The 27,983-nt window shown below is 49.9% G+C and overlaps 3 protein-coding genes and 1 long non-coding RNA gene across 11 annotated transcripts in view; 2 read left to right on the forward strand and 2 right to left on the reverse strand.

Annotated features, from left to right (window-relative positions):
- The window catches only part of Arap3 (ArfGAP with RhoGAP domain, ankyrin repeat and PH domain 3), a 29,438-nt gene extending 17,955 nt beyond the window's left edge, over positions 1-11,483 (forward strand). For 4 of the 5 annotated variants that reach the window (XM_021651233.2, XM_021651236.2, XM_060377368.1 and 1 more), the window contains 14 exons: positions 779-991; positions 1,574-1,679; positions 2,777-2,924; positions 3,196-3,264; positions 4,553-4,627; positions 4,714-4,828; positions 6,890-7,018; positions 7,099-7,232; positions 7,469-7,551; positions 7,647-7,682; positions 8,634-8,697; positions 8,807-8,944; positions 9,170-9,208; positions 9,672-11,483. In XM_021651233.2, coding sequence (XP_021506908.1) covers positions 779-991; positions 1,574-1,679; positions 2,777-2,924; positions 3,196-3,264; positions 4,553-4,627; positions 4,714-4,828; positions 6,890-7,018; positions 7,099-7,232; positions 7,469-7,551; positions 7,647-7,682; positions 8,634-8,697; positions 8,807-8,944; positions 9,170-9,208; positions 9,672-10,154 — 1,832 coding nt within the window. In that variant the 3' untranslated portion in view covers positions 10,155-11,483. The remainder of the gene's footprint in view (positions 1-778; positions 992-1,573; positions 1,680-2,776; positions 2,925-3,195; positions 3,265-4,552; positions 4,628-4,713; positions 4,829-6,889; positions 7,019-7,098; positions 7,233-7,468; positions 7,552-7,646; positions 7,683-8,633; positions 8,698-8,806; positions 8,945-9,169; positions 9,209-9,671) is intronic. The other variant, XM_021651235.2, reaches the window with a different exon arrangement.
- On the reverse strand, positions 538-1,578 carry LOC132652326 (uncharacterized). The gene is made up of 2 exons (XR_009589834.1): positions 1,447-1,578; positions 538-1,368 (listed from the first exon to the last, which is right to left on the reverse strand). It is a non-coding gene; the product is annotated as an uncharacterized LOC132652326 (long non-coding RNA).
- Positions 11,484-13,316: 1,833 nt separating the features above from the next.
- Positions 13,317-25,655, forward strand: Fchsd1 (FCH and double SH3 domains 1). Of its 2 annotated transcripts, none has more exons than XM_021651238.2 (20): positions 13,317-13,462; positions 13,715-13,812; positions 14,368-14,413; positions 14,891-14,958; positions 15,260-15,401; positions 15,488-15,624; positions 15,735-15,798; positions 16,624-16,752; positions 17,193-17,315; positions 17,474-17,569; positions 18,172-18,291; positions 18,657-18,761; positions 18,904-19,065; positions 19,607-19,735; positions 19,817-19,900; positions 20,055-20,172; positions 20,300-20,520; positions 21,642-21,729; positions 23,241-23,296; positions 23,419-25,655. In XM_021651238.2, exons 1-20 carry the CDS (start codon positions 13,442-13,444, stop codon positions 23,482-23,484), a joined length of 2,073 nt encoding a protein of 690 aa, XP_021506913.1. In that variant the 5' UTR covers positions 13,317-13,441; the 3' UTR covers positions 23,485-25,655. The 2 variants fall into 2 exon arrangements, with proteins under 2 accessions (XP_021506913.1, XP_021506914.1); XM_021651239.2 differs by having other exon boundaries at positions 15,266-15,401.
- Rell2 (RELT like 2) lies at positions 23,929-27,950 on the reverse strand. 3 transcript variants are annotated; one of them, XM_021651243.2, is made up of 8 exons: positions 27,176-27,950; positions 26,519-26,758; positions 26,092-26,157; positions 25,930-25,996; positions 25,319-25,504; positions 24,715-25,090; positions 24,536-24,595; positions 23,929-24,338 (listed from the first exon to the last, which is right to left on the reverse strand). In XM_021651243.2, the coding sequence occupies exons 2-7, from the start codon at positions 26,700-26,702 to the stop codon at positions 24,563-24,565; spliced, it is 912 nt and encodes a 303-aa protein (XP_021506918.1). In that variant the 5' UTR covers positions 26,703-26,758; positions 27,176-27,950; the 3' UTR covers positions 23,929-24,338; positions 24,536-24,562. The 3 variants fall into 3 exon arrangements, with proteins under 3 accessions (XP_021506918.1, XP_060233353.1, XP_021506916.1); XM_060377370.1 differs by having other exon boundaries at positions 27,169-27,950; XM_021651241.2 differs by having other exon boundaries at positions 27,157-27,950.
- Positions 27,951-27,983: the final 33 nt, after the last annotated feature.

The raw sequence follows: 27,983 nt of genomic DNA on the forward strand, positions 1-27,983 counted from the left end.
TTGTATGTTTTGTTGTATAAAGACAGTTTTTTGTTTAGTTATATGGTTGACTCAGCTCAAGGCCAAGATCAGCACAAACCTGTGCCTGAGTGAAGCTTGTCTAATGTAAGCCACATCATAGGATTCTCATGCTTTGGAACACGACACAGCGTTTCAGCATTCTACATATTCTGGAGGGGGGCGTTTTTAAGCAGCAGAATCACCAACAGAAAGAAAAGGAAGGCATGACTAAATATTTCACTTTGCTGGGGATACAGCTCAGTGGCAGAGTATGTGCCTAGTATGTGTGGGGCCCTGGTTTCCGTCCTTAGTTCCTAGAAAAAGAAAAAAAAAAATATATATATATATATATATATATTTGTTTATAACCTGAGACCTTAGCTAGGAGCCTGTGTGTGAGAAAAGAAATCATTTTTTTTCTTTGCTTTGAATATGTTCACAAGTTACTGTGGAGACGCCAGAAGTACACATGACCCTCAGCAGCCACAGTATCTACATCTGTATATCCAACCAATCAAAGACAGAAAATTTGAAGAATATTGTAGAGATTATGTATAGGGATTTTTGGTCATTCTTTACATCGTGTTAGGTATCACAAGTCATCCAGAGAGATGACTTATGTGGGGTTATATATAAATACATCACTTTATATAAGAAACTTGAGCATCCGCGGATTTTCTTAACGGCCACACACCATGGGGAGGGTGACAGAGGTCCTGCTGGGTGGGCGGCAATGTGTCTTCACATAATACTGAACAGACACTGCTGCTGTTTTCAGGGCTTCGGCTGGAAGGTGTGTATCGGAAAGGGGGTGCTCGGGCCCGCAGCCTGCGACTCTTGGCTGAGTTTCGGCGGGATGCCCGGTCAGTGAAGCTCAGACCACGGGAACACTTTGTAGAAGACGTTACTGACACACTCAAACGCTTCTTTCGGGAGCTTGATGACCCGGTGACCTCTGCTAGGATGCTGCCCCGCTGGAGGGAGGCTGCAGGTACTTCCGAGATTCAATCGGGATCTCCATCTTCCTCCATCAGCACCCACACAGCTCTCCTGTGGAGTTGGGGAGACCCTTTCCCAACATTCCCCACCCTGGGTGATCGTCCAGAGACTTGGCTTGGGGAATGTCCTAGTTTGCTTTCTGTTGATGGGATGAAACATCATGACCAAAACCCAATTTGGCGAGGAAAGGATTTGTTTGGCTTACCAGTCTATCGTTGAGAAAAGCCAGGGTAGAAACTCAAGAAGGAACCATGGAGAGCTGCTTCCTGGTTTGCTCCCCGGGGCTTGCTCAGTCTTCTCTTACACCTGTCCATGGATAACACCATCCAGTGCACTTGGCCCTCCCGCATCACACGTCCACAGGCCAACCTGGTGGAGACGGTTCCTCACCTGAGGGTCCCTCCTCCCTGGGGACTCCAGTTTTGTGTCAATTTGACAAAAACTAACCGACACAGGGAGGTAGGAGGCAGAAAGAGATACAGCCATCCTGGGGTTGTTTCTCAGAATATCCCTGCCCCCAGCATCCGTTCCCTCTTCCTGGTTGCTCCCCACCTCTCCTCCCTTCTGTCCCTAGAGCTTCCTCAGAAGAATCAGCGCCTGGAGAAATACAAAGAAGTGATTAGCTGCCTGCCTCGAGTCAACCGCCGAACACTGGCCACCCTCATCGGGCATCTCTATCGGTCAGTGAGGCCAGGCCCTCATCAGCTTCCTTTCCTGCTCCTTCATCGCTTCAAACCAATGCCACAATCCCCTTAGTTAATTAATTTCACTAATAGCTCTTATGTGAGGGCATTGCAGCTAAAGGTTCAGAGAACGAGTTTGGGGACTCTGTAGACTTAGGTTTTAATTTGGTTCTTCCATTTGAGTCATGTGACCTTAGCTTTGGTCTGCTTGTTTTTAAAAGGAGGGTGACGTAATGAAGTTTCTACCTGACAGGTTGTAGGAAAGTAAAATGAAATAATCCATGTGAAATATGTAGTCTAGCACATGGCATGTTATAAATAATATATATATGATCATAAATGAGTAGAACTCAATGTGATGGTTATTTTTTTATTAGTCTATGCCAGGTAAGGAATTGGCTCTAAGAAATAAAGATTATTAAAATGCAGACCCACCTTTACCAGTCTGTTAGGAGAAAAAGGCTTAGAATGTAGGCGCATCTCTGGCTATGTTGTATTGGTTACACAATATTACAGAGACTTGCCAAATACCATTACCAAATCCAGTCCCTTGCCTGGATTTCCAAATGAAAGTCCGAATGAAAGGCCACACCCTATTATTGAAAGGCGTCCTATGGCTTCTTTTGTAGTACAGCAGCTGAACTGAGAAGTTACAACAGAGAGCATACGGCCTGAGGGACTAAAATATTTATTGCCTGTCCTTTACATAAAAACTGCTCTAGTAGTAATCACCCATACCTTAAATGTGTCCCCGAGATATTCAAAGCTCCTTGAGACCAATGCTGTGTTATTCATTGGCATATCCTCTGCATTAGCCTAGAATGTGGCATTCAGTAGAGAGGTAACAATTGTTTGCCAAACTAGCCGGGAGCAGTGGTGCATGCCTGTAATCCCAGCACTCAGGGAGGCAGAGGCAGGTCTTTCACATCTTGATCTACAAAGCGAGTCCAGGACAGCCGTGGCTACACTGAGAAACCCTGTCTTGAAAAACCAAGGGAAAAATAAATGTCTGCCCAATTAATAGATGTGTTGGTGAAGTGGTGAGAGCATGGACTAGACTCATGACTCCAGTGCCCCTCTCTCTCTCTCTGCAGGGTGCAGAAGTGTGCGGCTCTAAACCAGATGTGCACAAGGAACCTGGCCCTGCTGTTTGCACCTAGTGTGTTTCAGACGGATGGGCGGGGAGAGCATGAGGTGCGGGTGCTTCAGGAGCTCATCGACGGCTACATCTCTGTCTTTGATGTAAGGTTCTCCTGACCCTGCCATACAACCCCTCTGCCCGACCCCTGTGGACTCATAGTCTAGACTCTCATCCCAAACACCCCAGCCTACCTCCTCCCAGAATCCTGGGCTTCCTTCTCCAACAACCTCAACCCCAACATCCTCTTATTATTGATTCCTGACACTTTAGGGCTCCAACCCTCTTATCCAGTTCCTGTTTGACCTTCATATCTGCCCTCCCTGCTTCCCTCCTTTCCTAGCAGTCCCTGAAATGACTTTGGCCCTTTTGCAGATTGACTCAGACCAGGCAGCTCAGATTGACTTGGAGGTCAGCCTCATTACCACCTGGAAGGATGTGCAGGTAACGTGCCCTGACCTTAGACTTCAGAGTGGGGCAGGAGGGACATCACCATAGAGGACGAACCTTCTGCCCACTAAAGGAAGCTTCCTTTCAGCCTCTTTTTCTGCACATTGACCTTTGGCTCTTTGGTAGACAGGGGAATCGCCAGGAGAGAAGTACATTGGTCAGTGTGTTTGCCTCATTATTCCACCATGGAGATCCTTCAGTACATCTCTTTCTTGCTGATACTGAGTATTAAGCCAGGGGCCTCACACGCCCTAGGCAAGCATTCTGTCACTGAGAGCCATTCCCAGCATCCTACTTCTAAGAATAGGAGATCTCAGGAAAGTCAAGTGTGATAGTCCAGGCCAGAAAGGCTAGCTCTTGGGCTGTGTAGATCGAGAGTTCAGCCACATAGCTGGGCTCGGTGGGGCACGCCTGTAATCCCAGCACTCAGAGAGGCATAGTCAGGAAGATCTCTGTGAGTTCGAGGCTAGCCTGGTATACAAAGCCAGTCTAGGAGAGTCAAGGTCACAAAGAGAAACCCCCCCGGGGGGGCTCAATTAACAACAACAACAATAATAAGTAACAATGAAGTTCAGCCACATAAAGCTCTGCAGACCAGGAATGGAAATGTAGCTCAGGTGCAGTGCTTGCCTAGCATTCATGAAACCCTCAGTTGGAGTCCCAGCACCACATAAAAAACCTGGCATGGTGGTAGCACATGCCTACAAGCCCAACTCTTAGAAGGTAGAAGCAAGAAGATCAAAAGTTTAAGGCTGGGGCTGGAGAAAAGGCTCAGCAGTTCACAGCACCAGCTGCTCTTCCAAAGGACCTGGCTTCATTTTCCAGCACTCACATGGCAGCTCACAACTGTCTATAACTCCTATTCCAGGAGATCTGACACCCTCACACAGACACACATGCTGGCAAAACACCAATGTACATACAATAAAAATAAATAAGTCATTAAAAAAAATTTAAGGTCATCCTCAGCTACGTAACAACCTGGGCCAGCCGGGGTCTATATGAGACCCTGTCTCAGGGTTCGGGGCCAGTCTGAGACCTTTGGGGGATGTGAAGGGTAGAGAAGGGACCCAGTGAGTCTTGACTTTTCTTGACACTGTCTCACACTGTCTGAGGCGACACCATATGCAGCTAAGCATGCAGTTCTCCCAGTCCTGGTATTCTTTCCGAGCCCAAGCCCTGTTGGGGGTGAGGGCCAGAAGGAGACCTTTGTTGGGGGAAGTAGGCATTCTTCCATCTTGGTATTTTAGTAATCTCCGTGTCCTCCTTTATCCCCCCTCAGTTGTCCCAGGCTGGAGACCTCATCATGGAGGTTTATATAGAACAGCAGCTCCCAGACAACTGTGTCACCCTAAAGGTCAGTCTTCAGAGACTGGAGGGGCGGGGAGAGGAGGAGCAGGAGCAACGATCTAATCACCATGGGTGCTCTTGTCCATATGCTAGGTGTCCCCAACACTGACGGCCGAGGAGCTGACTAACCAGGTGCTGGAGATGCGAGGGACAGCATCAGGGACAGACTTGTGGGTGACATTTGAAATTCTTGAACATGGAGAGCTTGGTGAGTATTACCACACATCTGTGCCTGTGGACACGTGACCAGTGACTTCTCTGTTACCAAACGCAATGGACATTTTACCAGCCACTTAGCCCCGTGAGAAGGTGTTCACATTGTGGATGCAGTCCTCTTCTCTTGGCTTCAGCACAGGTTTCCCCTCTATCTCTCAGGAGGCTCCTTGTTTCCCTTTTACCCTGTCTGAACTGTTAGAAGGGCCTGGAATCTATCCTGGGTCCTCTCTTCTTTTTGAACTACATTCTTCCCTATTGCTTTAAATACCGCTAACGGCCACCCAAATTAAATCTGGTGGGCTGGAAACATCACTCTGTAGATCAGCCTGGCTTTAAACTTATGGAAACTCTCCTGCTTCTTTCTCCCAAGTGCTGGGATGACAGGTATACACTAGCATGCCTGGCTGACAGCCCAAATTCTTTAAATCTCTGGTTCAGATCTCTCCTCTGCACTATATACTTACATACCCAGTTGCCTCCTTGACACCTCCTCCTCTCCCAGGTATTACAGTACCTAAGACTGACATTCCTCCCTTCCTAGGCCCCTCCTCCAATAGAAAGCCAAGACTATTACCTGGTTTTTCTTTTTCTGCAAATAGTTCCATGGTTTACTCAGTTCTTAAGTCCAGAAGCCTAAGAGTCCTGTGCCCACCACCGTCATCTTTATAATCAATCTGCCAATTGATTAGTCCTATTGATTGCACTCAAGTCTATCACTTTTCTCCATCTCTGTTGTTCCCGCCACCCCCGTCACAGTCACTGTTACCTTTCTGTCTCTCAATATGAACCACTGAAATGCATGGTGGGAACAGCTGGGCAGCATTCCCTCTCTATGTATTGCCTCTCCACAATCTATTTTCTGAAAAGCAGCCAAGTGAACATTTCAAGCATAAACCAGATCATGCCATCGCTATGGTTAAAACCTTCTGATGGGTTCCTAATGGATTTAGAATAAAACTCAAAGTCCTTATCATGACCTTGAGTGTGTGGCCATTTCTTATTTCTCAGACATCCTCTCCATCAGCCATTCTCTAACCTGTCCCTTTGCCAGAGCATGGGCCAGAGCACCGTTGCCACCATGCTGGGGATTAAACATGGGTATCTGAGAATGGAAGGCAAGCACGCACCACCGAGTTACATACATCCCTAGTCTGGCCATATTTGCTGTTTAGTTTCCCCAAGAACAATTTCTTGGCTCGTGGCATTTGTTTTTACATTTCATCCTATAAGATCCTACCTGAGGTTGTGGTGGTGCACAGGAGTAATCCCAGGAGTAGGGAGGCAGAAGCAGCTGGAGGATAGTCTGTTCTATAGAGAGAGTTCCAGGCCAGCCAGAGCTACATCGTGAGACATTGTCTCAAATCAAAGAAACATCCCAAACCCAAACCAACCAATCAACCAAACAAACAACCAACCAACCAACCAACCAAACAAACAAACAAGCAAAGATCATCCATGATCTTAGGTACAGCTTGCTTTACCTAATATTTCAAATAGATTGAGAAGCCTCATCCACACATGCCATTTCTAACAGGCCTTGACTGGCAAACCTCACTTGCTCACTTGCTTGTCTCTTTGTCCCTTTGTTACTCTGTGTGTCTCTTAAATATTATTTATTGCAGAGCAATTGTTAGGAGCTGGAGAATTGGCTCAGTGGTTGAGAGTGCCAACTGCTCTTGCAGAGGACCAGGAGTTTGGTTCCAAGTACTCATACTGGGTGGCTCACAAACTGCCAGTAACTCTACCTTCTGGAACCCCTCCCCCATACTTAAAAATACATATCTTTATTTTTTTTTAAGTCATTACTGGTCTCTATTTTGCTCAGCTATTTACTGTTGGCTCCTTCATTAGGCTGTAGCTTCAAGAAAGCAGACCGTATGTGTCATTCTCGCTATTGTATCCCAGGGAAAGCATGGCACCCGGCACAGCATTGGAGTTAAAATCAACGTCTATGGTTAGACAGATGAATGAATGAAAACCTAGTGAGAGATGAGGTTGGGATTCCAGGCTTTGGCTAGTTCTGATTATTACCTGTCTCAACATTTCCCTTCAGAGAGGCCACTGCACCCCAAGGAAAAAGTTCTAGAACAGGCCCTACAATGGTGCCAGCTTCCAGAGCCCTGCTCGGCCTCTCTGCTCCTGAGAAAAGTCTCGATGGCACATGCTGGCTGCCTCTTCACAGGTGAGCCTCCTCCCTCAGCCCAGCATTTCCTAGCCCTCTCTCCTGGAGGCCTCCACCCAGCATTGCTCTTCTGTGCCCAGGAGTCCGGCGTGAGAGCCCACGGGTGGGGCTGCTGCGGTGTCGAGAGGAGCCACCTCGCTTGTTGGGAAACCGCTTCCAGGAGAGGTTCTTTTTGGTGCGTGGCCGCTGCCTGCTGCTGCTCAAGGAGAAGAAGGTGATGCCCTGGTGCTAGGGGAGTGAGATGCTGGATGGCCAGTCAGGCATCAAGAGCCATAACTGTACCAACCCCTGACCCCACAGCCCAAATCTTCACCAAGCTCATTGCTTTCCTGACCTTCACCTTTCTGACTCCTCGAAGACACATCCCAATGTACCCATGACTTCTTGATCTCCCTAACCATGGTGTGTTCTTGTACCTCTCAGTCTTTCTGCCTCTGTTCATGTTCTCAGAGCTCTAAGCCAGAACGGGAGTGGTCTCTGGAAGGCGCCAAGGTCTACCTGGGGATCCGCAAGAAGTTAAAACCTCCAACACCGTGAGTTTTCCTCCCTACCCCTGACCTAGGGTTTTCCCACTGTATCACCTGTCTGGCTTTCAGTTACCCTACCACTGGTCTCCTTTGCCTTTCAGGTGGGGCTTCACTTTGATCCTGGAAAAGATGCACCTGTGAGTACCTCCTAGTGAGCTTCTTCTCTGCCTCTGCCCTGCTGTCTGTCTGCCCGTCCATCCATCTATGTGTATATATGCATGTATTTATGCACATGGAGGTCAGAGGTCAATTTCAGGTGTCATTCGCTAAGACCTGGGGTTTGCCAGTTAGGCTAGGCTGGCTGGCCCGTGAGCCTGAGAGCTGCCTGTCTCCACCTCCCCAGGAGTGGGGTAATAGGCCACCATGCCAGCGTCAACTTTTCTTTTCTTTTTTTTTTTTTTTAAATTTTATTTATTTATTATTTCTACAGCATTCTGCCTGCATGTGTGCTTGAGAACCAGAAGAGGGCCCAGATCTCATTGTAGATGGTTCTAAGCCACCATGTGGTTGCTGGGAATTGAACTCAGAACCTTTGGAAGAACAGCCAGTGTTCTTAACCTCTGAGCCACCTCTCCAGCCCTCAACTTTTCTTTTTTAATTAAAAAAGTTATGTGTATGGGTTGTTTTGCCTGAATATAATCTCTGTATCATGTGCATGCCTAGTGCCCACAGAGGCATCGGATCACCTGTATCTGGGATTACAGATGGTTATGAACTACCACGTGGGTGCTGCTGGGTGTTGAGCCCAGGTCCTCTGGAAGAGCAGCAAGTGCTCTTAACCATGAGCCATCTCTCTAGCCCCCCTGCTCCCTTTGTTTCTCTGTGTAGCTTTGACTGTCCTGGAACTCACTATGTAGACCAGGCTGGCCTCGAAAATGCCTGCCTCTGCCTCCGAAATGCTGGTTTGCCCTTTTTCGACATGAGTGTTGAGGATCCAACTCCAGTCCCTGTGCTTGTACGGCAAACACTTTACACCAACTGAGATATCTCCCTAGCACTGCCCTGTCCTCTTCCACCCTCCCCTTCTCTATTCCTTCATGCCTAGTGCTGGGACATTCACTTTCCTGAATCACTCTGTTCGCCCACAGCTGTCTGTCCTGCACTGACGAGGATGAGATGTGGGACTGGACCACAAGCATCCTTAAAGCCCAGGTGAGGAGAAGGGAGAGGCTGAAGGCTGGGCTTTTGGTGGCTGTGGGGGCCAGCTGCACCCTCAATGCCTCCCAGGTCCACCAGTGCCAACACCTCACTGTCTCCTCAGCACGATGACCAGCAGTCGGTGGTTTTACGTCGTCGCTCCTCTTCTGACCTTGCTCGTCAGAAGTTTGGCACTATGCCCTTGCTGCCCATCCGAGGGGATGACAGCGGAGCCAGCCTTCTCTCTGCCAATCAGACCCTGGTGAGACTCTCCCCCCATCATGTCCTAAATATCTGGTTCCTGCCCTTACCCTTGTCGTATTGTAGGAGGAGACAGTGTGCCTGCATGCCAGATGCCCTACCCACTTACCCACGACCCTCTTGTCCACATTCTTTGTGCCCTCACTGTCTACCAACGCCTCCTATTGCCAGGCCTCACTTTGTCTCTGTCTCTTCCTCCCCTCATCCCCGCTCTACCTGTGTCCAGCGGCGACTACACAACCGGAGGACCTTGTCTATGTTCTTTGTGAGTATTGTGTTTGCTCCAGCCATGCGTCTGCCAGCCGTGAGTGTGTTCTGTGCTGCCTACGCCCTGGTGTGCTCCGTGTCTGTTCTGATACAGGCTATTAGTGCATGTGTATCTGACAAGATGAACAATGAAGGGTGATATGATGAAAGGAAAAAGTAATTACAAAGCTGAGAGATAGAAAAAAAAGAGGTTAAAGGAGTGCTTTGGAAGCCAGATAGATCTGAAGTCAAGCCTCACCAACTACCATTTCCTTACTCTGTGATCCAGGGCAACTTAACTCCTCTTCATCTCCCTCTCCTGCAGTATGACCCGTATGTGTGTATATATATGTATAGGTTGTTGTGACATCATATAGGTCAAGTATTTTATAATGTCTGATTCAAGGAAGAACTTGGTCAAGAATTAGTAACATAGTCACTCTAACACTGCACCCATCCTCTGCTGTCCCATTTCCACCCAGCCAATGAAGTCACCCCAGGGGTCTGTGGAGGAGCAAGATGAGCTGGAGGAGCCTGTGTATGAAGAGCCAGTGTATGAGGAGGTTGGGGCCTTCCCTGAGCTTACCAAGGACACGACCTCCTTCTCTTCCACATGGGAGTGGACAACCAAGTCAGAGACACCCCTTACCAGCCAGAAGTCCTTTGATCAAACCCCCCTCTCCAAAGCAAGCCTGTTGGGTCAAGAGGAGAGGACACCTGACCCTCCTCCAGGCCCTCCTTCAAAGAGTAGTCCTCAGGCACGGGGATCCTTGGAGGAGCAGCTGCTTCAGGAGCTCAACAATCTCATCCTGAGGAAGGGAGAGCCTGCCATGAGTCCAGAAAGTCCTTCCCAGCCTGCCAGTCCCCAAATCCCCAGCCCCACCAGCCTTCCAACACAGACCCCCAGTTTGACCACCCAAAACCCCTGCACTTCCAATCCACCCTCCAGCCAGACCCTCACATGACCCTGGGGCCAGCAGTTGAGGAAGCAAGTAAGCAGAGGAAAGGCCAGGCTGTCACCATGGCAGATACTGCTGCGAGCGTCTTCTGCCCTGGATGGATGAGTCTGGAGTCCGGTATGTTACCATGGAAGGAGCACTGAACTGAGATCCCTAGAGACTGTGTATCTCAGGGAAGCTCGTGGCCCCTCTTTGGGCCCAGCTCATTTGTCTGTACTATGAAGTCACTAAAATAAGGAGAGGAGTGAGCATCAAACTGTTTCTCTGAGCTATAAGCCCTAGCATTTTCCCTCAATAAGGGCAGCTCTTGATTTATATATTTGATATAGGGGTTCAGTGAGAGTTTGGGGGCATAAAAATGATTTTACTGCATTTAAGAAAGGTAAAAGTTTGGAAGCTAGAGATGTGAACAGTGTCCAAATCTGCTATTCTACTTCCTATGTGCTGGAACTACCTTGAGGCCCTAGAGTTGGGTGACTGATTGGGGTTGGGGCAAAGGGGAGCTGAAAAAGAGTGGGTCACTATTAATAAACTCTGGAACCAAAAGGCTCATTTTTTCAACAACATTCATTCATTCATTCATCAGCAAATATGTATTGAGCACCTAATTGGTGCCAAGTTCAATGACACAATGTGAACAAAACAAATAGGGACCTTGCTCTTCTAGAGCCAGCAGAAAGGAAACAGAGAATACACACATAAATCAGAGCACAGGTGAGTTTAGTACTTCAAAGAAACTAAGTGACAGCCTGAGATGGAACATGGATGGGAATGAAAGCCTCTGAGGGGCAGAAACAAAGGCAAGGAGCTGGGAGTGCTAGGAGCAGGAGAGGGCGGGCAGCAGGCCTGAAAGCTGCGCAGTGGGAAAGGTCCTGGCCCTGTGGGCGGGTAGCAGCAGCTGGAGCAAAGAGTGGGCCGAAAGAGAGGCAAGACAGAAAGATAGGGGTAGGCTCGGAATGGCTGCCCATGCGTTTAATCTCAGCACTCAGGAGGCAGGGGCAGGTAGATCTCTGAGTTCAAAGCCAGCCGCCTGGTCTACAGAGTGAGTTCCAGGCCAGCCAAGGCTACACAGTGACACTCTGCCTCAAAAAATGATGTTAAAGACAAAACAAAACAAAACAAAAATAGAGAAAATTGGGAGGACACAAGAAAGCAGAGAGAAGCGTCACCAGAGATTCTGACTAACACCTTCCCTAGTAGCACCTCAAGAATGCTGTACAAGTAACTGCTTGAGGCCTTTCTCCCGCTCAGCTGTAAACCTGCAGTTTCCTAGGAATTTCACTAAAAAGCCCACGATAAGGGCAGAATATGTAATAAACTCCTTGTGCAACACCAGTGGCTTTTGGGTTTACTGTATTAGAATACCATCTGTCTCCTGAGTTACCACATATATTTCTCTTACCAAAAGAGATAGAAAGAAAGGGGAAAACTTTTTAGCAGTGTAATTGCTTTAAGAAGCAATGATGGTGCACGCAGAGGCAGGCCTATCTCTGTGAGTTTGACGCCAGCCTGGTCTACAAAGTGAATCCAGGATAGCCAAGGCTACACAGAGAAACCCTGTTCTGAAAAAACAAAAAAAAAACCTAAACCAACAAACAAACCAAACAAAAAAACAAAGGAATCTGAGAACCACCAAGAAAATATACATGGCTAGTGCTAAGACGATGCATTGCTTTCTCTCCCTTGAGGAGTCCATACCCATGCCTGGGTACATACATACTTATCCCGACACTCACTTGGAAAGCACATACCACACACACACCCTTACTCGGGTATGTCTGACTTTCTTCTGGTTGGATTTTCTCTTCACTCTTGTGCTTTAACCTATATTAAATTATTTTTAATAAAACTTACAACCCTGCTTCTTTATGCCAGTGAGTCTTGAAACTCCTTCCATTATCAAAGCCACAGATCCTGGTTTGAACTGAATTGAGATCTCTCAAAAGTCCAGGGGAAGTCCTCAGGGTTTTGAAGGTGACAGTGTGGAGCCTTGTCTCTGTCCTCTGGAGAATGACAGGAGGAGAGTGCTTTTTGCAAGGGGCCATTCATCATATCCTTGTAGCTTGTATTCTATTTGGACTTCAGGCATTTCCTTGGGAGCAATTACATTTTAAGCATGTTTAAAAAGAATGTTGTTATAACTCTCTTTTCAATCACTGGCCACTGTAAAAACAGTAGGTTGTGGGGAGATGCTGGAAGCAAGGAAGCTGGATATTAGACTAGAAAACTGGTAATGAAGTCTTGGAGTAGGATGGTGGTTTTGGAATTTGAGAGAAATGGGTCACTAGGAATGTTCTCTTTCCCTCCCTCTCTCTCTCTTTCTCTCTCGTGTGTATGTGTTCTGAAATAGAACTTATATTTTTTACTGATGGAAGGGTTGCTGGATAAAATAAAGAGCTCATTGTGGGGCTGGGGAGATGGCTCAGGGGGTAAAGGCACTTGCTATATGACTGTGAAGAGCTGATTCAAATTCCTGGAACCTATAAAAAAGCTTGCCTTGTAGCGCCAGCACCGTAATTCCAGTGCTGGTAGAATCTTCAGGCTAGCCTGGCATACAGAGTAGAAAAACAACAGAGAATGTCAAACAAGGTGGAAAGCAAGGATCAACACCCAAGATTGTCCTCTGACACACTGACACACACATACACACACATTCACACTCACACACCACGGTAAATTGTGGGGCATAAAGCCTGAAGAAAAGACCCAAAATGATGACAGGTGCTTTCCAGGCCGCACACTCCTTCACAGATACCATTAGCGTCCACTGGAGGCCAGGATGTACCTGCCTTTTCCTCTGGGCTGGTTCCTGCGGGCTCCGGGCGTATTTCTTACCCCTCTCACGCTAACAATTCCAGTTCTGCGGGGACTAGGAAAAGGTGTCTCCCTTTGTCAGAGGCATTTTCGCTCAGGTGTCCAGTGACTCAGTTTCCCTGGTCACCTGGTTTCTTGCACAGGGACTGGTGATATGCATATGTAAATGAATGAGAAGAAATAATTACAGGCTGAATCAGTGGCTGTACTAGAAATAGAACCCAGGCGTCTTGACTCAGAAGCTCCAGGTTCTCCCGACCGGCAGGCGCACGCTGCGTCCGCCCCGCGGCCGGGACCCTTCCGGGGTACTGGTAGCAATAACAGGTTCAGTTCCTTTACTGCCCCTGTGTGCTTCCGCGCCGGGCGCGCAGCTTGACGAGCGTGGGCGGAGCGGGCCAACTCTGGGGCGGGGCCTCGTCGTGGGCGGGGCCTCCCCGAGTTCCGGAGTGGAGTGTCTGCCAGCCTTTGCTGGAGCCGAGATGCAGCCGCCGCCCCGAAAAGTGAGATTTGTCCGGGAAAGGGGAATTTCTGGAGTTCTGGGGGAGCGGAGGGAGCCCGCGAGCACTAGACTCGGGGTGGGACACAGGGAGTGGCAAGGAGGTGAAAGCCTAACACAGAAGAAACCGAGGAAACAGCCCAGCCTCTTTCGGGCCCCGCCCCCTCACCGCTCCCTGTGAGATGTTTTGTACCCCACACACGCCGGAGTAGGGAACCAGGCAGAGGATCTTCATCTTTCTTTTTTAATCCTACAGGTGAAGCCAGCCCAGGAGGTGAAACTTCGCTTTTTGGAGCAGCTGAGCATCCTTCAGACTCAGCAACAGAGGGAGGCGGATCTGCTGGAGGACATCAGGTAGCCCCAGACCCCTCACCTTTACATGCTCCATCCTCGTAGGAGCGAGCGCCGCTCTCTGCTCAGCATACCTCTGTCAAGATTGGGCGTTGTCAGGATGAGCTTTCTGGCCTACCCATTCATGATCCTCACCTTAGGCCTGCCTCTTTAGATACTGGAGCTACATACATCAACAGAGAGCCCCTTCAAACCACTCGGCTCCACACCACGCTACCCACCTCCACAGTCAAAGCTTAGTATATAACCCCGCTCCTTCTTCCAGACCTGTTGGAAGTGCTGGAGCCAGGTGCTATCAGTTCTCTCACCTCCAGACCCACAGATGGTCCTCCAGGGTGGGAGGTTCCTGCTGGGGCTTTGAGCAATAAGGTGAAGCTGACCTGTGTTGTAGCTGCCAGAGGTGATCTCAAGGACTCTTGTCTTTCAAGACCCACTCCCTCTGGATGTAGTCACACTCTGGGCTGTTTCCCTCTTCCTCCTGCTCAGGCCAAGGAGAGAATTGATGTGGGAGAACAGTAACAACAGTAACCCCCACCCCCCTCCCCCTCTACTCCACAGATCCTACAGCAAGCAGAGGGCAGCCATTGAACGGGAGTATGGTCAGGTATGGACTCCTCTCTGAACCTTGCCTCTTGTTCTAGCCTCCTTTATATAGGCAGCAGTGGCCTCCACCCCCTTATTGTGGTCAATAACAAATAACCTGACTAACTATTTGATGTTTTTGTTTGTGAGTTAATTAGAATAAAGTGATCTTATTAAAACATTTAAAAAAGAACATATATCTAGAATCAGCCAGATTTGTTTTAGATCCCTGCCCTACTGCCTCCTTAGCTGTGTGATCTTGGAGAAGTTACTTAATATTTTTGACCTCAATTTTTTCCACTGTAAAATGGGAATAACCATAATAACACCAAACTCCACAGAAGGTTATAAGGATGAAATGAATTAATGAATGTAAGGCATTTAGGAAATGTATATGTTATATATCCAAAGAATGGCATCACAGACCCTGGTTCCAATTTCTCCCTGAGTTGGGCTTGAGTCTTCCTAAAGGGCCTGCGCTGTGATGGTTTCTCACCAGGCACTCCAGAAGCTGGCCGGGCCATTCCTGAAGAGGGAAGGGCAGCGGAGTGGGGAGGTAGACAGCAGGTGAGTGGCCCAGAGCTGGAGGTGATGGGGAGCTCAGTCCCAGAGATCTATGGGGATGAGGACCTAACGAGCTGGGGAAGGCACGTGAGCTGCAGGTAGAGCTGACACAGCAGCAGCGGAGGAGCTGACCAGCAAGGACACTGTGGGTGGGGGTGAAGGGCATGAGCGATCCTGTGGCTGAGCTAATGGGCTGATCGATTGACGGGCTCCTAGATGTGGGGGGAAGCTCTGTGGTGTTGGGTTTGGGGGTCGTCTCCTGAAATGGTGGAGCATTTCTTCAGCACAGACCTTCTCTGGGGAGGGGCAGGACAGTGTTCGGTGCCTGGCGCTGCCTTCTGGATGCCACCGTGGCTGGAGGCCAAACCCGGCTCCAGGCGTCTGACCGATACCGTGACCTAGCAGGGGGCACTGGGAGGAGTGCCAAGGAGCAGGTGCTTAGAAAGGTACATCTCAGTGGCTGGGGAAAAGGAACCTCCAGCTTAGGATCAAAGGTGGTTTGGGTCAGGATTCTGTGTATCTTTGCCATTAGGGGACAGAGAGCCTCCAGCGGGCACAGGCCGAGGTGCTACAGTCTGTCAGGGAGCTGAGCCGAAGTCGGAAGCTCTATGGGCAGCGAGAGCGTGTGTGGGCCTTGGCACAGGAGAAGGCAGCTGATGTCCAGGCCAGGTGGGCACTTGAATGACCAAGTAGGACACCCAAGGTGTGGTGTGAGGAGTGTGGGGTGGGATCAAAGTGTCAAAGCTTTGCCTGACTCTTGACTGTTTTTGCCTGCACAGGCTGAACCGAAGTGACCATGGGATCTTCCACTCTCGAACTAGCCTCCAAAAGCTGAGCACCAAGGTTTGCGGGATAAAGGCATATATAAGGATAGAGTAGCCTAGTGTTTTGGGGCCCAGTGGCATAAAAGTAAGAGATTGGGTTGAACCTAGGCTTCCAAATTTCCTGGTGGTTTATTATCAGGCACACAGTAAGCACCCAGTGTCTCTGAGCCCCATTTTCTTTGTCTTTATAGTGGAAATGTTACCTTTTTTGTTTTGTTGTTCATAATTGCTTTTTGAGTAATTTTACATGCTAGGCAATATTCCATCCCTGGGGATACAGTAAGAACAGGACTAATAGAGTTCCATCTTCACAGCCTGGTTGAGATGAGAGTATGTGAATAACCAGATGAAAATGCAAATAAAAGTACTGTGATGAAGGGTAATAATTGGGTGCAATTGAGAAGGAGACCTTACTGAACAGGTGGCCTTGGTGTCGGAGGCAGCCATGCTGAGGTCTTTGGGAAGAACATTCTGAGGAGAGGGAATGGTGAGTGCAGAAGCTGAGGAAGAGAGTCACTTTGGTTCAAAGAGCTAAGAGAAAGGCCAGTGTGGCCACACCACTATAAGCAAGAAACGTGCACTTGAGAAAGGTCAGCGAGGCTTTAGGAGTCAGCTCATGTAGGATCTGGTAAACTACAGTGAGGCACGGTGTATGTTTTTATATATGTGCAGCAGCCGTGAGAGGGTTGTTAAGCCAGAGCTATATGTGAAGGATTTAGTGTAGTGCCAGACATGTAGTAAACATCAATAAGGTGAGATCCATTCTGGTTCTGGGTTTGGGGTTGGCTTTGGAGGGACTCTGAGGGTTCAGGGCTCCCTGATGACTCTGATTTCCACTTCCTAGCTGTCTGCCCAGTCAGCTCAGTATTCCCAGCAGCTGAGAGCAGCCCGCAATGAGTACCTGCTAAATTTGGTGGCCACCAATGCTCACCTTGCCCACTATTACCAAGAGGAACTGCCAGCACTGCTCAAGGCCAGTACTAATCCAGATCACTCCTGCCCTCAGTGAGTGGAGATGTCATCCTTCCTCGTCTCCCCAGGCGGGCGAGTGCTAGTGCTCAGAATGAATAGAAGATGCATATATGAATTCTGGGTCTGACTCTTGATGACTGTGTCATACAAGACATTTGACTTCATAATCCTTATCAGAGTTAACCCCAGTTTGCCCACATCACAACATATCACAACATTTGAACACCAGTGAGGTTCAAAGAGAATGGATGTGGACATTCTTAAACTGGGAAGTGGCTTAAACATGACAGAGTTTGGTTAGAAGCAGTAATGTCCCATCCCTCATCTCCCTATCCCTCATGTCTATGTCCCATCCATGGATAAAAAATCTGCTTTGCACTAGAGACCTTGGAGAAGGTCATGTGTCCCTCATGTATGAAGGTATCTTGGGGTTCTCTCCAGGTCCTGGTAAGTGAGCTGTCAGAATACTTGAGGGACCCCCTGACTTTATTAGGCCACACGGAGTTGGAAGCTGCAGAGATGGTCCTGGAACACGCCCGCCATGGGATGAAGGCGACTTCCCAGGTGAGGGCTGGAGCTGTGAGTGTTGATGCTTTCTGTTCTTGTCTTCACATACAGCATCTCCCCCACCATTGCCATTCTCACCTTTCTTTCTTCCAAGAAGGTCTGGGGACAGGTTTGGGTGGATGGCAAGCCAGTGACTGTACCTTATCCAACCCTAGGTAAACTGGGAACAAGATGTGAAGCTGTTTCTTCAGGGGCCTGGAGTCTTTTCCCCCACTCCACCTCAGCAGTTCCAGCCAGCAGGGGCTGATCAGGTGAGAACACCCTGCTTGTGGAAACAGGCCAAACCTAAAAGTAAGTGTGGTTTAGACCCCTTGTCTCATTGTCCCTGACCTAGTGTTGATTTGGTGACTGTTCAGCCTCAGACAAATCTCATTTACCTCCCTCCCATCTGAACACAAACACACAGAAGTTCAGTCTCTGTTCAGTCCCTGTTCTCTTCATTCCACCCTGCCATTCAACTCTGATCCCATTCCTGGGCCTGTGTCTACATGAGTACATACTTTTGTCCACAGACAAAGGCATTCACTCTGCTCTCTGTCCCTGACACTGGAGGTCAAGATGAAGAAGGAAAGGGCTGGAGAGTCGACTCAGTGGTTAAGAGCACTTGTTCTTGCAAAGGATCCGGGTTTGATTCCCAACATACACTTGGAGGCTCACCACCTCCTTGAGCACCGTGCATGCATGTGGTGCACAGACATATATGCAGGCAAAACATTCATACACGAAATAATAAAATCAATCTAAAAAAGGCATTTAAAAAAAAGATGAAGAAGGAAAAGGAAATGGTGAGCAGGACTGACTTGGGTTTTTTTGTTTGTTTGTTTTTTTCTCAAGCATTCCTTGTCTCTTTCAGGTGTGTGCCCTGGAGCGGGGAGCAGGAGGCATGGCTGGAGAGAGTGGCCTGGAGAAAGAGGTTCAGCGCTGGACGAGCAGGGCTGCGCGGGACTACAAGATCCAGCATCACGGGCATCGGGTGAGGTGGGGGTGCAGGTACTAGTTGTGGGTAAGAAGAGCTGAGAGATCGGACCATTGGGGCAGACAGGAAGGGAGGGAAAGGAATTTGAACACAACAGTATGATGCAGTAGTGAGTGCATAGCTCTTAGAACTAAACAGTCTGGGCTTTGTATTCTCTTCTGTTGCTTATGAGTTCTCTAACCCTGGGTAAGGAGTGATTTCATCTCTCTGGACTTTGGTTTCCTCATCACTAAAATGGAGCCAATAATAATACCTGCCTCATAGGGAGGGTCGATGACACAATGCAGGTGACGCAACTTGCAAAGTACCAGGCTCAGAGCATGGGCCACAATATCTCTACCCGCCTCTGCCATCTTCCCCAGGTTCTACAGCGACTGGAGCAGAGGCGTCAGCAGGTCTCAGAGCGAGAAGCTCCAGGGCTAGACCAACGGCTACAGGAAGTGAGGGAGAACATCCGAAGGGCGCAGGTGAGCCACAGCGCTGGTCTCAGAGCCACAGTGAAATCCTGCCTCCTTGGGCAACCTCCCTCCACTGTGGTAGAGAAGAAGAGGAAAACAGAGAGTAGACACAAGTAGCCAGGTTCCACTACTCTCTATCGCCTCCTGTCAGGTGAGCCAGGTGAAAGGCGCTGCCCGGCTGGCCCTGCTGCAGGAAGCTGGCCTAGATGTGCAGCACTGGCTGAAGCCAGCCATGACCCAAGCCCAGGATGAGGTGGAGCAGGAGCGCCGGCTTAGTGAAGCTCGGCTGTCCCAGAGGGACCTCTCTCCCACGGTGAGTCCCCTTTTTGTCCTTGACCGTGCGCACCCAGGAGCCTAAAGTTCCTTGCTAGAAGGCAGAGCCTCTAAAATGGGAATCATGATTATCCGATTCAGAGGGGGTACCAAAGGGCTTCAGTGATCCTGCATAGTTTCTGGCATGGAGAATCCTCAATAAACTTATACTATGGTGATTGAAAAGCATGGTTCTGGGAGCAGTCTGGAGGTTAGTTGGGTGTCAGCTACTCCACGAGGTCACACAAGCTACTTATGAGCCGTGTGACCTTGGGAAATGACTCACCCTTGGTGAGCGAGCCTCAGTTTCTTCAGAAGTAAAGTGAGGTTAATACAGTTGTTCCAAATAATGCTGGGTTATACTGATGCTTCGGTGAAACAGTACATAGGTAAAGATAACTTTGTATTAAGCATCTAATTGCCTTATGGGGGCTTTGGTTTTGAGACAGGGTGACTGGTTGAGGATTCCCTTAGAGAAAAGAGTTGGGTGTGGGAGATACATGCAGTAGGTGAGACGGTGTCTGTTCTCGACTTCTCTCCAGGCTGAGGACACCGAGCTTTCTGACTTTGATGAATGTGAGGAGGCTGGGGAGCTCTTTGAGGAGCCTGCCCCGCAAGCCCTGGCTACCAGGCCTCTCCCCTGCCCTGCACATGTAGTGTTCGGCTACCAGGTGCGAATGGGTGTGGAAACTTCAGATGGGCAGCAGAGGTGGGGGTGGGGCAAATCTTGAATCCTTCCCTGTGGGGCTCAGGCAGGACGTGAGGATGAGCTGACTATCACAGAGGGTGAGTGGCTGGAGGTCATAGAAGAAGGAGATGCTGATGAATGGGTTAAGGTGAGTATGGGACCCTTGGGTGAGGGGCAATGGGAAGACTTTGTGTGTGGGTTCCAGGGACTCATCCAGGCAATGCCGGAAACGTGCATGGAGAGGAGCCAAGGTCATGGACTTTGAGTAAGTCTGATACCTGTTCACATTGCTGGGTGAGCAGGCTCGGAACCAGCATGGAGAAGCAGGCTTTGTCCCTGAACGGTATCTCAACTTCCCGGATCTCTCCCTCCCTGAGAGCAGCCATGGCCGAGACAATCCCTCAGGAGCGGAGCCCACAGGTAAGAAAAGGGAGTTATGGATTCAGGGACCACAGGTATAAATAGAGGTTGCTGGGTGGTTGTGGAGTGTCTTGGCACCAGTGTGCCACACCCACTGCCTTTCTTCGTCTCTCCCGGGCTCCTGTAGCATTCTTGGCACGTGCGCTGTACAGCTACACTGGACAGAGTGAAGAGGAGCTAAGTTTTCCTGAAGGGGCACTCATCCGCCTGCTGCCCAGGGCTCAAGATGGCGTGGATGATGGTTTCTGGAGGGGAGAATTTGGGGGCCATGTTGGAGTCTTTCCGTCCTTGCTGGTAGAGGAACTGCTTGGCCCCCCAGGACCATCTGAACTCTCTGAGCCTGAACAGGTGCAACTTCATTCTCCCTCTGTTCTCAAGTATCTCTGGGTTGACCCTTTCTTTTTCCTTTTGTTTTAAAAAATATTTATTTATTTTATTATGTGTATAATGTTCTGCCTGCATGTATACCTAAACATCAGAAGAAGGCACCAGATCTCACTATAGATGGTTGTGGGCCACCCTGTGGTTGCTGGGAATTGAACTCAGGACCTCGGGAAGCGCAAACAGTGCGCTTAACCTCTGAGCCGCCTCTCTAGCCTGGGTTGATCCTTTCACCTCAACAATGCTCCATATTAATCTTTTAAAAAAGATTTATTTACAGTGGTGTTCTGCCTCTATGTATATGTGAGGGTGTCAGATCCCCTCAAGCTGGAATTACAGACAGTTGTATGCTGCCATGTGGGTGCTGGGATTTGAACTCAGGTCCTTTGGTGGAGCAGCCAATACTCTTAACCACTGAGCCATCTCTCCAGCTCTCCATATCAATCTTAAAGTCCTGTTTCCTGCCCCGATTTGCCTCCTGTGGTGGCTTAGGTTAGTGCGAGAAAAAGAGAAATGAAGGCACCCTTCATAGACGTTTGGGGACTTTAGGAAGATAGGCCTGAGTACAAATTGCTAAAGCATGAGCTTGGGTGGTTACTTAACTTCTCTGAGCTGTCTTCTCCACGTATAAAATAAAGACAACAGCTCCTTTAACACGCTCACCATCATGGAGGTGTTTAGGTAAACTCCTTAGCCCTGTGGTATGCAAGAAGTGTTTGGATTTGTGTTGCTCTGTCATGACACAGCAGGGATCATATAGGAGAGTCAGACAGCCCAGTTCTAGCCAGTGCTCTGCTGCTAAGTGACCATGATTCTGATAGATGGCTCAAACTGAATCTCACTTCTGCTATAGCAGCCGTCAATATGCATAGATCACAGGGTGGTGGCAAAGGTTGAATAAATATTTGTATATGCAGTGTTGGCAGAATAGGCGACACATAATAACTGTTCAGTACATATTGGCTGTTAAAATATGCATCAGTCATAGCCCTCATTTGGCTGCTTTTGGTATTGAGAAGAAATAGGAAAGCAACTGAGAGGAAACGCTGGTTAGACTAGGAATGACTGTATGTCTCCCCTATCTCCAGACGCTGCCATCCCCTTCTCCTCCCAGCTTCTCCCCTCCTGCACCCACCTGTGCCTTGGACGGACCCCCTGCACCTGCTCTGCCTGCAGGTGAGTAGAGGGAATTGGAGCCTGGGGAGCATAAGCAATGGCCAGGAAGAAGCGTGGACTCTGCCTTATCCTGCTCCTGTGTGCCGTTGGCGTGACTTGCAATGAGGCAGGTGGCATATTGATGGGGAGGGAAGCTTAGATGTGGAGCCAGGTTCAAACTCATCTGTCACCTATTGTATGTTGGTGGAAACTTAATGGGTCTGGTGCTTAGTATGTTTTGTGTTATGTCTTTGGAGTTAGGGCTAGCCTTGAACTAGGTGAACTAGCATACCTCCTGCCCCAGCCTCCCCTATGGGATTAGAAGTATGAGTCACCAGCCTACCTTGGATTACATTCTTTATAAAAGGAAGGGAAAGGCATTGCTTTATTGAATTGTTAATCAGGGACTAGAAAGTTGGCTCAATGGCTAAGAGGACTTGTGGCTCTTGCAGAGGACTCAGGTTTGATTCCCAGCACCCATCAGTAATTCCAGTCCCAAGCTACCTGACAACCTCTTCTGACCCCAGTAGGCACCAGGCGTATATGTGGTGCACATACATACATGCAAGCAAAACACTTGTACACATAAGAAAGAAAAAGTTGTGTAAGATGTCTGTTAAGAGTATAGAGTATATAACTTTCTGCTGGCATACAGCAAACAGCTGCTTTACATTTAAAAACTTAGCTATCCTTTCTCACGGCGTGTGTGTGTGGTTTTTGGTTGTTTTTGAAATAAGGTTCCTCTGTGTCATAGCTCTGGCTGTCCTGGGCTGTCTTTGTGGACCAGGCTGGTCTTGAGCTCACAGAGATCAGCTTGTCTGTGCTTCCTGGGTGCTGGGATTAACGGTGTGTGCACCACCATTCCCAGCATTTTCTCGTGGCATTCTTACATTCTCCCCAAAATGTACATTTTCTTCTTTGTGTCCTTATGCTCTGAAATACAGTACTTATCTTTGGATTATTTTCTTTATGGGGTAGGGGAGGTGTTGCTGGGGATCAAACTAGGATCTTGTTCATGTTAGGCAAGCATATCTACCGCTAACTTATGTCCCAGTCCACAGCCCCCTATTTTTTACCACGAAATACTTAACCTTTCTAAAATGTTCTAGTATTTCCACCTCCTCCAGGAACCTTCCCTGACTCTAAGGTCACCACCATTTCTTCCAGCATTCCCACATCACTTGAATAGTTTAGTTTTGGGGTATTTTTTGTGTCTCTCTGTCTGTGTGTGCATGTTTGTGTGTGTGTGTGTGTGAGGGAAAGAGAGAGAAATATTATGGGATTCTCAATAGCCATTTTGAGGGGGAGCTTTGCACTCCACCCCCTTTCTTTGGTACTTTGTACAGAGTACTGTGCATTAAGTATTTGTGGAGGATGGATGGACTAATGGATTTTATAGCTCAGACCGGTGATTTTTTTTTTATTTTTTGCTATGTCAACAAGTATTTATAAAGTGTCACTATCCTAAGTGCTGGAGATGCAGTATGGAGCCCAACAGAGACTGAGAATTGACTTTCAGTTTCTATTTTTAGACAAAGTCCTAGACTGCCCTGGACCCCTGGACATGTTGGTGCCTCGACTCAGGCCGGTAAGGGCCTCTGCCTTGGAGGGTCATTCCTATGGGTCCTATTTTGTTTGCTGGGCTGAGGTAAGAGACAGGGATATTCCCAAGAGGGACTTTGGTGCACTAATTATGTATGTCCCCTGCAGATGCGTCCACCACCTCCCCCACCAGCCAAAGCCCCAGATCCTGGCCATCCAGATCCCCTCACCTGAAGGCCTTGGGGGTCAGTGCCCCCCAGTGATGCTGCTGCCCCTATCTTTATGCTGACAGAAACCACCCCTTCAATGATCTGGAGCGACATAGGCAAAAGCTGCAATCTTCCCCCATGTCCACCTTCACCTCCAGGGTTAGAAACCCTGTTCCTATTTGTGGGATTTGAACCCACACCTTCCCCCCATTGTTTTCCTGTCATCTCCGGGCTGGAACTACCCTTTTGACTTTCTGCCATCTCCCCATATCTAGGGTGGTAAGATATCCCAAAATCTCTGGGGCTGGAACCCATCCCCCAAAGCCTTGCATAGCTCTGGCTCATCTGTGTCTTCACCCTGCCTCTGTGGCCAACCCCACCCTGAACGCCAGGGTCACTAGGCCTGCGGCCAGGAGAAGAGCAGACCTTGGAAGTCAGAAGGAGCTGGAGCCAGGATGCAAAGCAACTGTAATGGTCTGAGCGGATTTATTGACAGTGAATAAAGGGCATGAAGTCCCAAGCCATGAAGTCCTGGGCCTCTTGTGCCAAGATGGCAAGGAGACTAAGGTGCTATTGCTTTAGGGGCCCACCATAGGTAGGCCTGGTCCCAACTACCACACTCTAGCATGTGGAGTGAGGGTTGGGGGTAGGCAGGCCGGGCAACCTGTTGGCAGGTGGGAAAGGGAAAAGAATGAAGGGCTGGGAAGTGGAAGGGGCTCCTCCTGAGGTCCCTCAGCCCAGGACTGTGTGACTCTGGATGAAAGAAGAGCTGGTCCCTCAACTGAGGGGCAGTGTTGTCCAGTGGAGGGGAGAGCCTTCATGGCTATCCATACCCTGGCAATGCCTGCTGGTAATCCACCGGCACAGTGAAGACCAAGGCTTGGGAGAAAGGAAGGGGAACAGTGTTGCTTTCTGGTCAGGCTCTGATCTTCCTGTACTCCTGGAGGACACCAATGCCCACTTCCCACCACCAGCCAAGGAATCTATAACACACGCTAAGCTTATAGTTCACCCCAAGGGCTCAGGGAGTTGATGGGCTTGAGTGATTTAGGTAGAGGCTGGAAGGGTGAGATTACCTGATCTTGAGCTCAGGGAGACTCGCCTCACATACCCCCTGCTTCTGGTGGTAGACATTCCTGAGAGAAGGGGAAGTATTCAGTGGGAACAGGAGGTGGATCATGTAAATGTTGCCCAGAGTAGGGACAGTCAGATGTGTTCACCATTACCCAATGCAGCCCTGGCCATGTCTTCATACCTCCTGACCTGAGGTGTCCAGTTTTGTTGGCTGTCCATTTGCCTCTTGACTAGGCAGCCCTGGGCTTGGGCCTCTCCCTCTAGTGCTCAAGTTCAGTTCTGCAGAAGTTCCAGGGGTCCCCTCAAGTGTACAAGGGACTAGGCTGGCATCCTTGAGTCCTCCGTTCTGCATTGGGTGGGTGGCTGCGGCCTGGGAGGGTGGCGCCTCGGGGAGCAGCCTCTCAGTGGCAGCGGACCCTACCCTAGGCTGCCCTCCCCCAGCTGCCTGACTAACCCCTGGTTCCTGACCCCCACCAGAGCCCCAGCTTTTGTCTATAGGGGAACCGTCACGATGTTCATGTAGGCCATAGCGCTTCTCGATGTGTGTCACTCGGAATCTGTGGGAAGAGAACATTGCAACTTAGGGGTTACCCTAAGTTACTCCCTCCCTGGGGCTCATGGTAGCTTCTCTGGCCTCGGGTAGGGAGGCCTTCTGAGATTGTAGGATGCTCTGTATAGAATGACCCCAGTCATTCAGAGGAAAGAATTGGGTCCCACCTTTGTGAAGGACAGGATTATGGGGGCCCCAATTTAACCTCCCTTTTCTTGGACCAAAGTATACCCACCTGCCCACTGAGAATACAGTGGTCTCTCCAGGCCTGGGGCGGCCTTTTCCTTCCTTAGAACGACCCTGACGGACAAGTGGGGGCCTCTTGCTGCGGCTGCAGTGAATGCAGGGAGCTGCAGAGCCAAGATGCACTGTGTGATGATGGGAAGGGGCTCCGTCCTGCAGGCTGGAGGTGGCATCCACACTGGACCACAGCAAGGAAGGGAGCAGAAATGATGTTTATTTTCCTTCCTGCTGTCTCCCCCTGTTCTTTCAATATGCTCTCTAAAGCTCCAAAACCCTCCCCCAGTCTCCAGCATCCTTTTGTCTTTAATAAATTCAGTGTTAAGCCGCGAGTGGTCATATGTTCTTCCTTTCCACCCTGTTTACTGAAGAGAGGAGTGCTTAACCAAAGGAAGTGACACCAGAGGTGAATGCTAGGCTGGATGGTATCTAGATGGGCAACACTGAAGGATGAAGGATTTCTACAAGACTTCTTCCTTAGGTCAGCTAACTTTGTCTAGCCCACCCCACCACCGCTACCAAACTTCAGTGGTACTTGGAAAAGCTATTAGAGGAGAGGGTACTCCAAGGTAAGCTAAGTCATGCTGGCCTTTGTTTCCAGCTCACCTGGAGAGCTGCACCGTCCCTTCTCCTTCACTGTCCCCTAGCATCTCCTTCAAGGCCTCAGCATTGGCTGATGGGAGAGGGAGAAGAGGGAGTCAGTGGAGGTGGAGGTCAGGGCAAGACAAAGCCAGTTTGGGAGGGAGCAAGCTGTTGGCTTCTACCCACCTTCATTTTGGATGATGCAGCGAACAATCCTCTCTACTGTGTCCTCATTCACGTCATCGTCTTCAGCTGAAGGATGAAAGAGGTTGGCAAGAAGTGGGAAATGAGTCAGCTTTGGGGGAACATGACCTGATGGCCCCATGGGTGATGGCTCAAGACATATTCCTTTACCTATGTGCCTTCATGCATCAGGGTCAGAAAAAGGAGAAGAAATAGGCTCTCAAGGCTATCACGAGTGGACCCCCTTTTCTAGCCTTGATTTCAGGGTGTTATCACTCTACATGCAGAGTAAAAAATGCATCTTAAGCTGTCTTTTGGGCTTCAGTAGGATTTGGGCTGGGTCTGTCAGCCAGGGAGGCAGGAAAAAAAGTTTGGGGAGAAGGGTAAGGGAGAAAGGTGACTTAATCAGGGCTCTAGGCTCCTCACTCACGGGGCTGGAGCTGGGCATCATCAGGCTCTGAGCCTCTAGACGTGCGGCAGCGGTAGCCTTTCTTCTTGAGCACGTGGCAGATCATGAAGCCTACAAGGCCCATGAGGAAGAAGACCAGCACAAGCAGGAAGAGCATGTACAGCCCATGTTGGGGCGGCTCCAGGCCAGGCTGTGGTTCCGACATGAGGCCCTGGGGGGCGAGCACGGGCCAGGGCGCCTCCTAGGTTTAGTGGGCTGCAGCTGGGGACCCGGTAGAATAAGTATCTTACCATCCTCAATAGGAGGTCCGCCCCACTCCCAAACCGAACCAGGGAGCTGTCCGGACTAAGGGTGCTGCTTGGCCAAGACGGCCACAGGCTGGAGGCCAGAAGGCTTCCACGCAAGCCCTCTGCCACGACCCCGTCCCACTTCTCTGACATCCAGACCGCTATCTTTTACAGCTCATCCCGCACCCCTGTCCCTCCCAAGGACACTGCAGCACGAGATGGGACGAAATTCTCAGGCAGTGAGCGAGCTCAGACATCTCGCTTGAGTCAGTGTTGATACCTCCTCTACTCCCGCCTGAGCCAGGCCTCGTGCAGCCCCCTCCCCTCCTTGCATTCCCGGGTCCCTTCTCTTTCGATTCCTCCCATACTGACCACCTGGCCCACCGGGTACCGGTGATTTGGTTCTGGCTCCGGCTCCGGCTCCGGCTCCGGCTCCGGCTCGGGTCCCGGCTCCAGGGGCGTCCTCGTCCGGCTCAGGGCCCCCGACGCCCTCCCGGAGCTCATCCCTTGCTTCCTCCCCCTCCCCCCTTTGCCGCCTCACCGGCTCCGGGCTGGTGGCTGCGGATACCGGTGCCGCGGCAGACGGGGGGGAGGGAAGGATGGCGGAGGATGTGGGCCGGTTGGGAGCCGAGACAGGCTCCGGACCACTCTGGCCCGGGAAATGGAGGGGATGGGGGCGCCTCCGAAACCGTCTTGGGTTCCCAAATGCCTACTCGAGTCTTGGGCCCGGGACCAAGGGGCGGAGCGCAGGTGTGCGGGGCGGAGAGCGTGAGCCTTACGCGTGTGTGAACGCAAGTGAGATGCGCGCGTGACTGCACCGCCGCCCCTCCCCCAGGAGGAATGTGCAGCGTGAGTCCGGGTCCTCGTAGGGGGTCGGGAGGTCAAGAAGGGCTTTGGCCACCCGTCTAGCCCTCACGTCTGGCACAGGTTCTACCCTCCCATTCCCCGGATGAATGGAAAATCATCAATCTTTCTAGCTGTCTGGGGAAATCTGCAGGGTGGCCAGATTTTCCGAGGTTCCTAGAGAGGGACCATGGTCCCAAGACCCATTTGGGGTTAGTGGGTGTACGGGATGGCTCCGCTTCCCAAGAATATGACCCTCGCCCAGAATGAAACGGCCCTCGTATCCTGTGCAAGATGCCACGGATCCCCGCCCAGTCTCGGAGTCGCAAACCTCAAAACCCGGACCAGGACAGCAA

The sequence above is a fragment of the Meriones unguiculatus genome, chromosome 2 (assembly GCF_030254825.1).
Source record: "Meriones unguiculatus strain TT.TT164.6M chromosome 2, Bangor_MerUng_6.1, whole genome shotgun sequence".
Classification (NCBI taxonomy): domain Eukaryota; kingdom Metazoa; phylum Chordata; class Mammalia; order Rodentia; family Muridae; genus Meriones; species Meriones unguiculatus.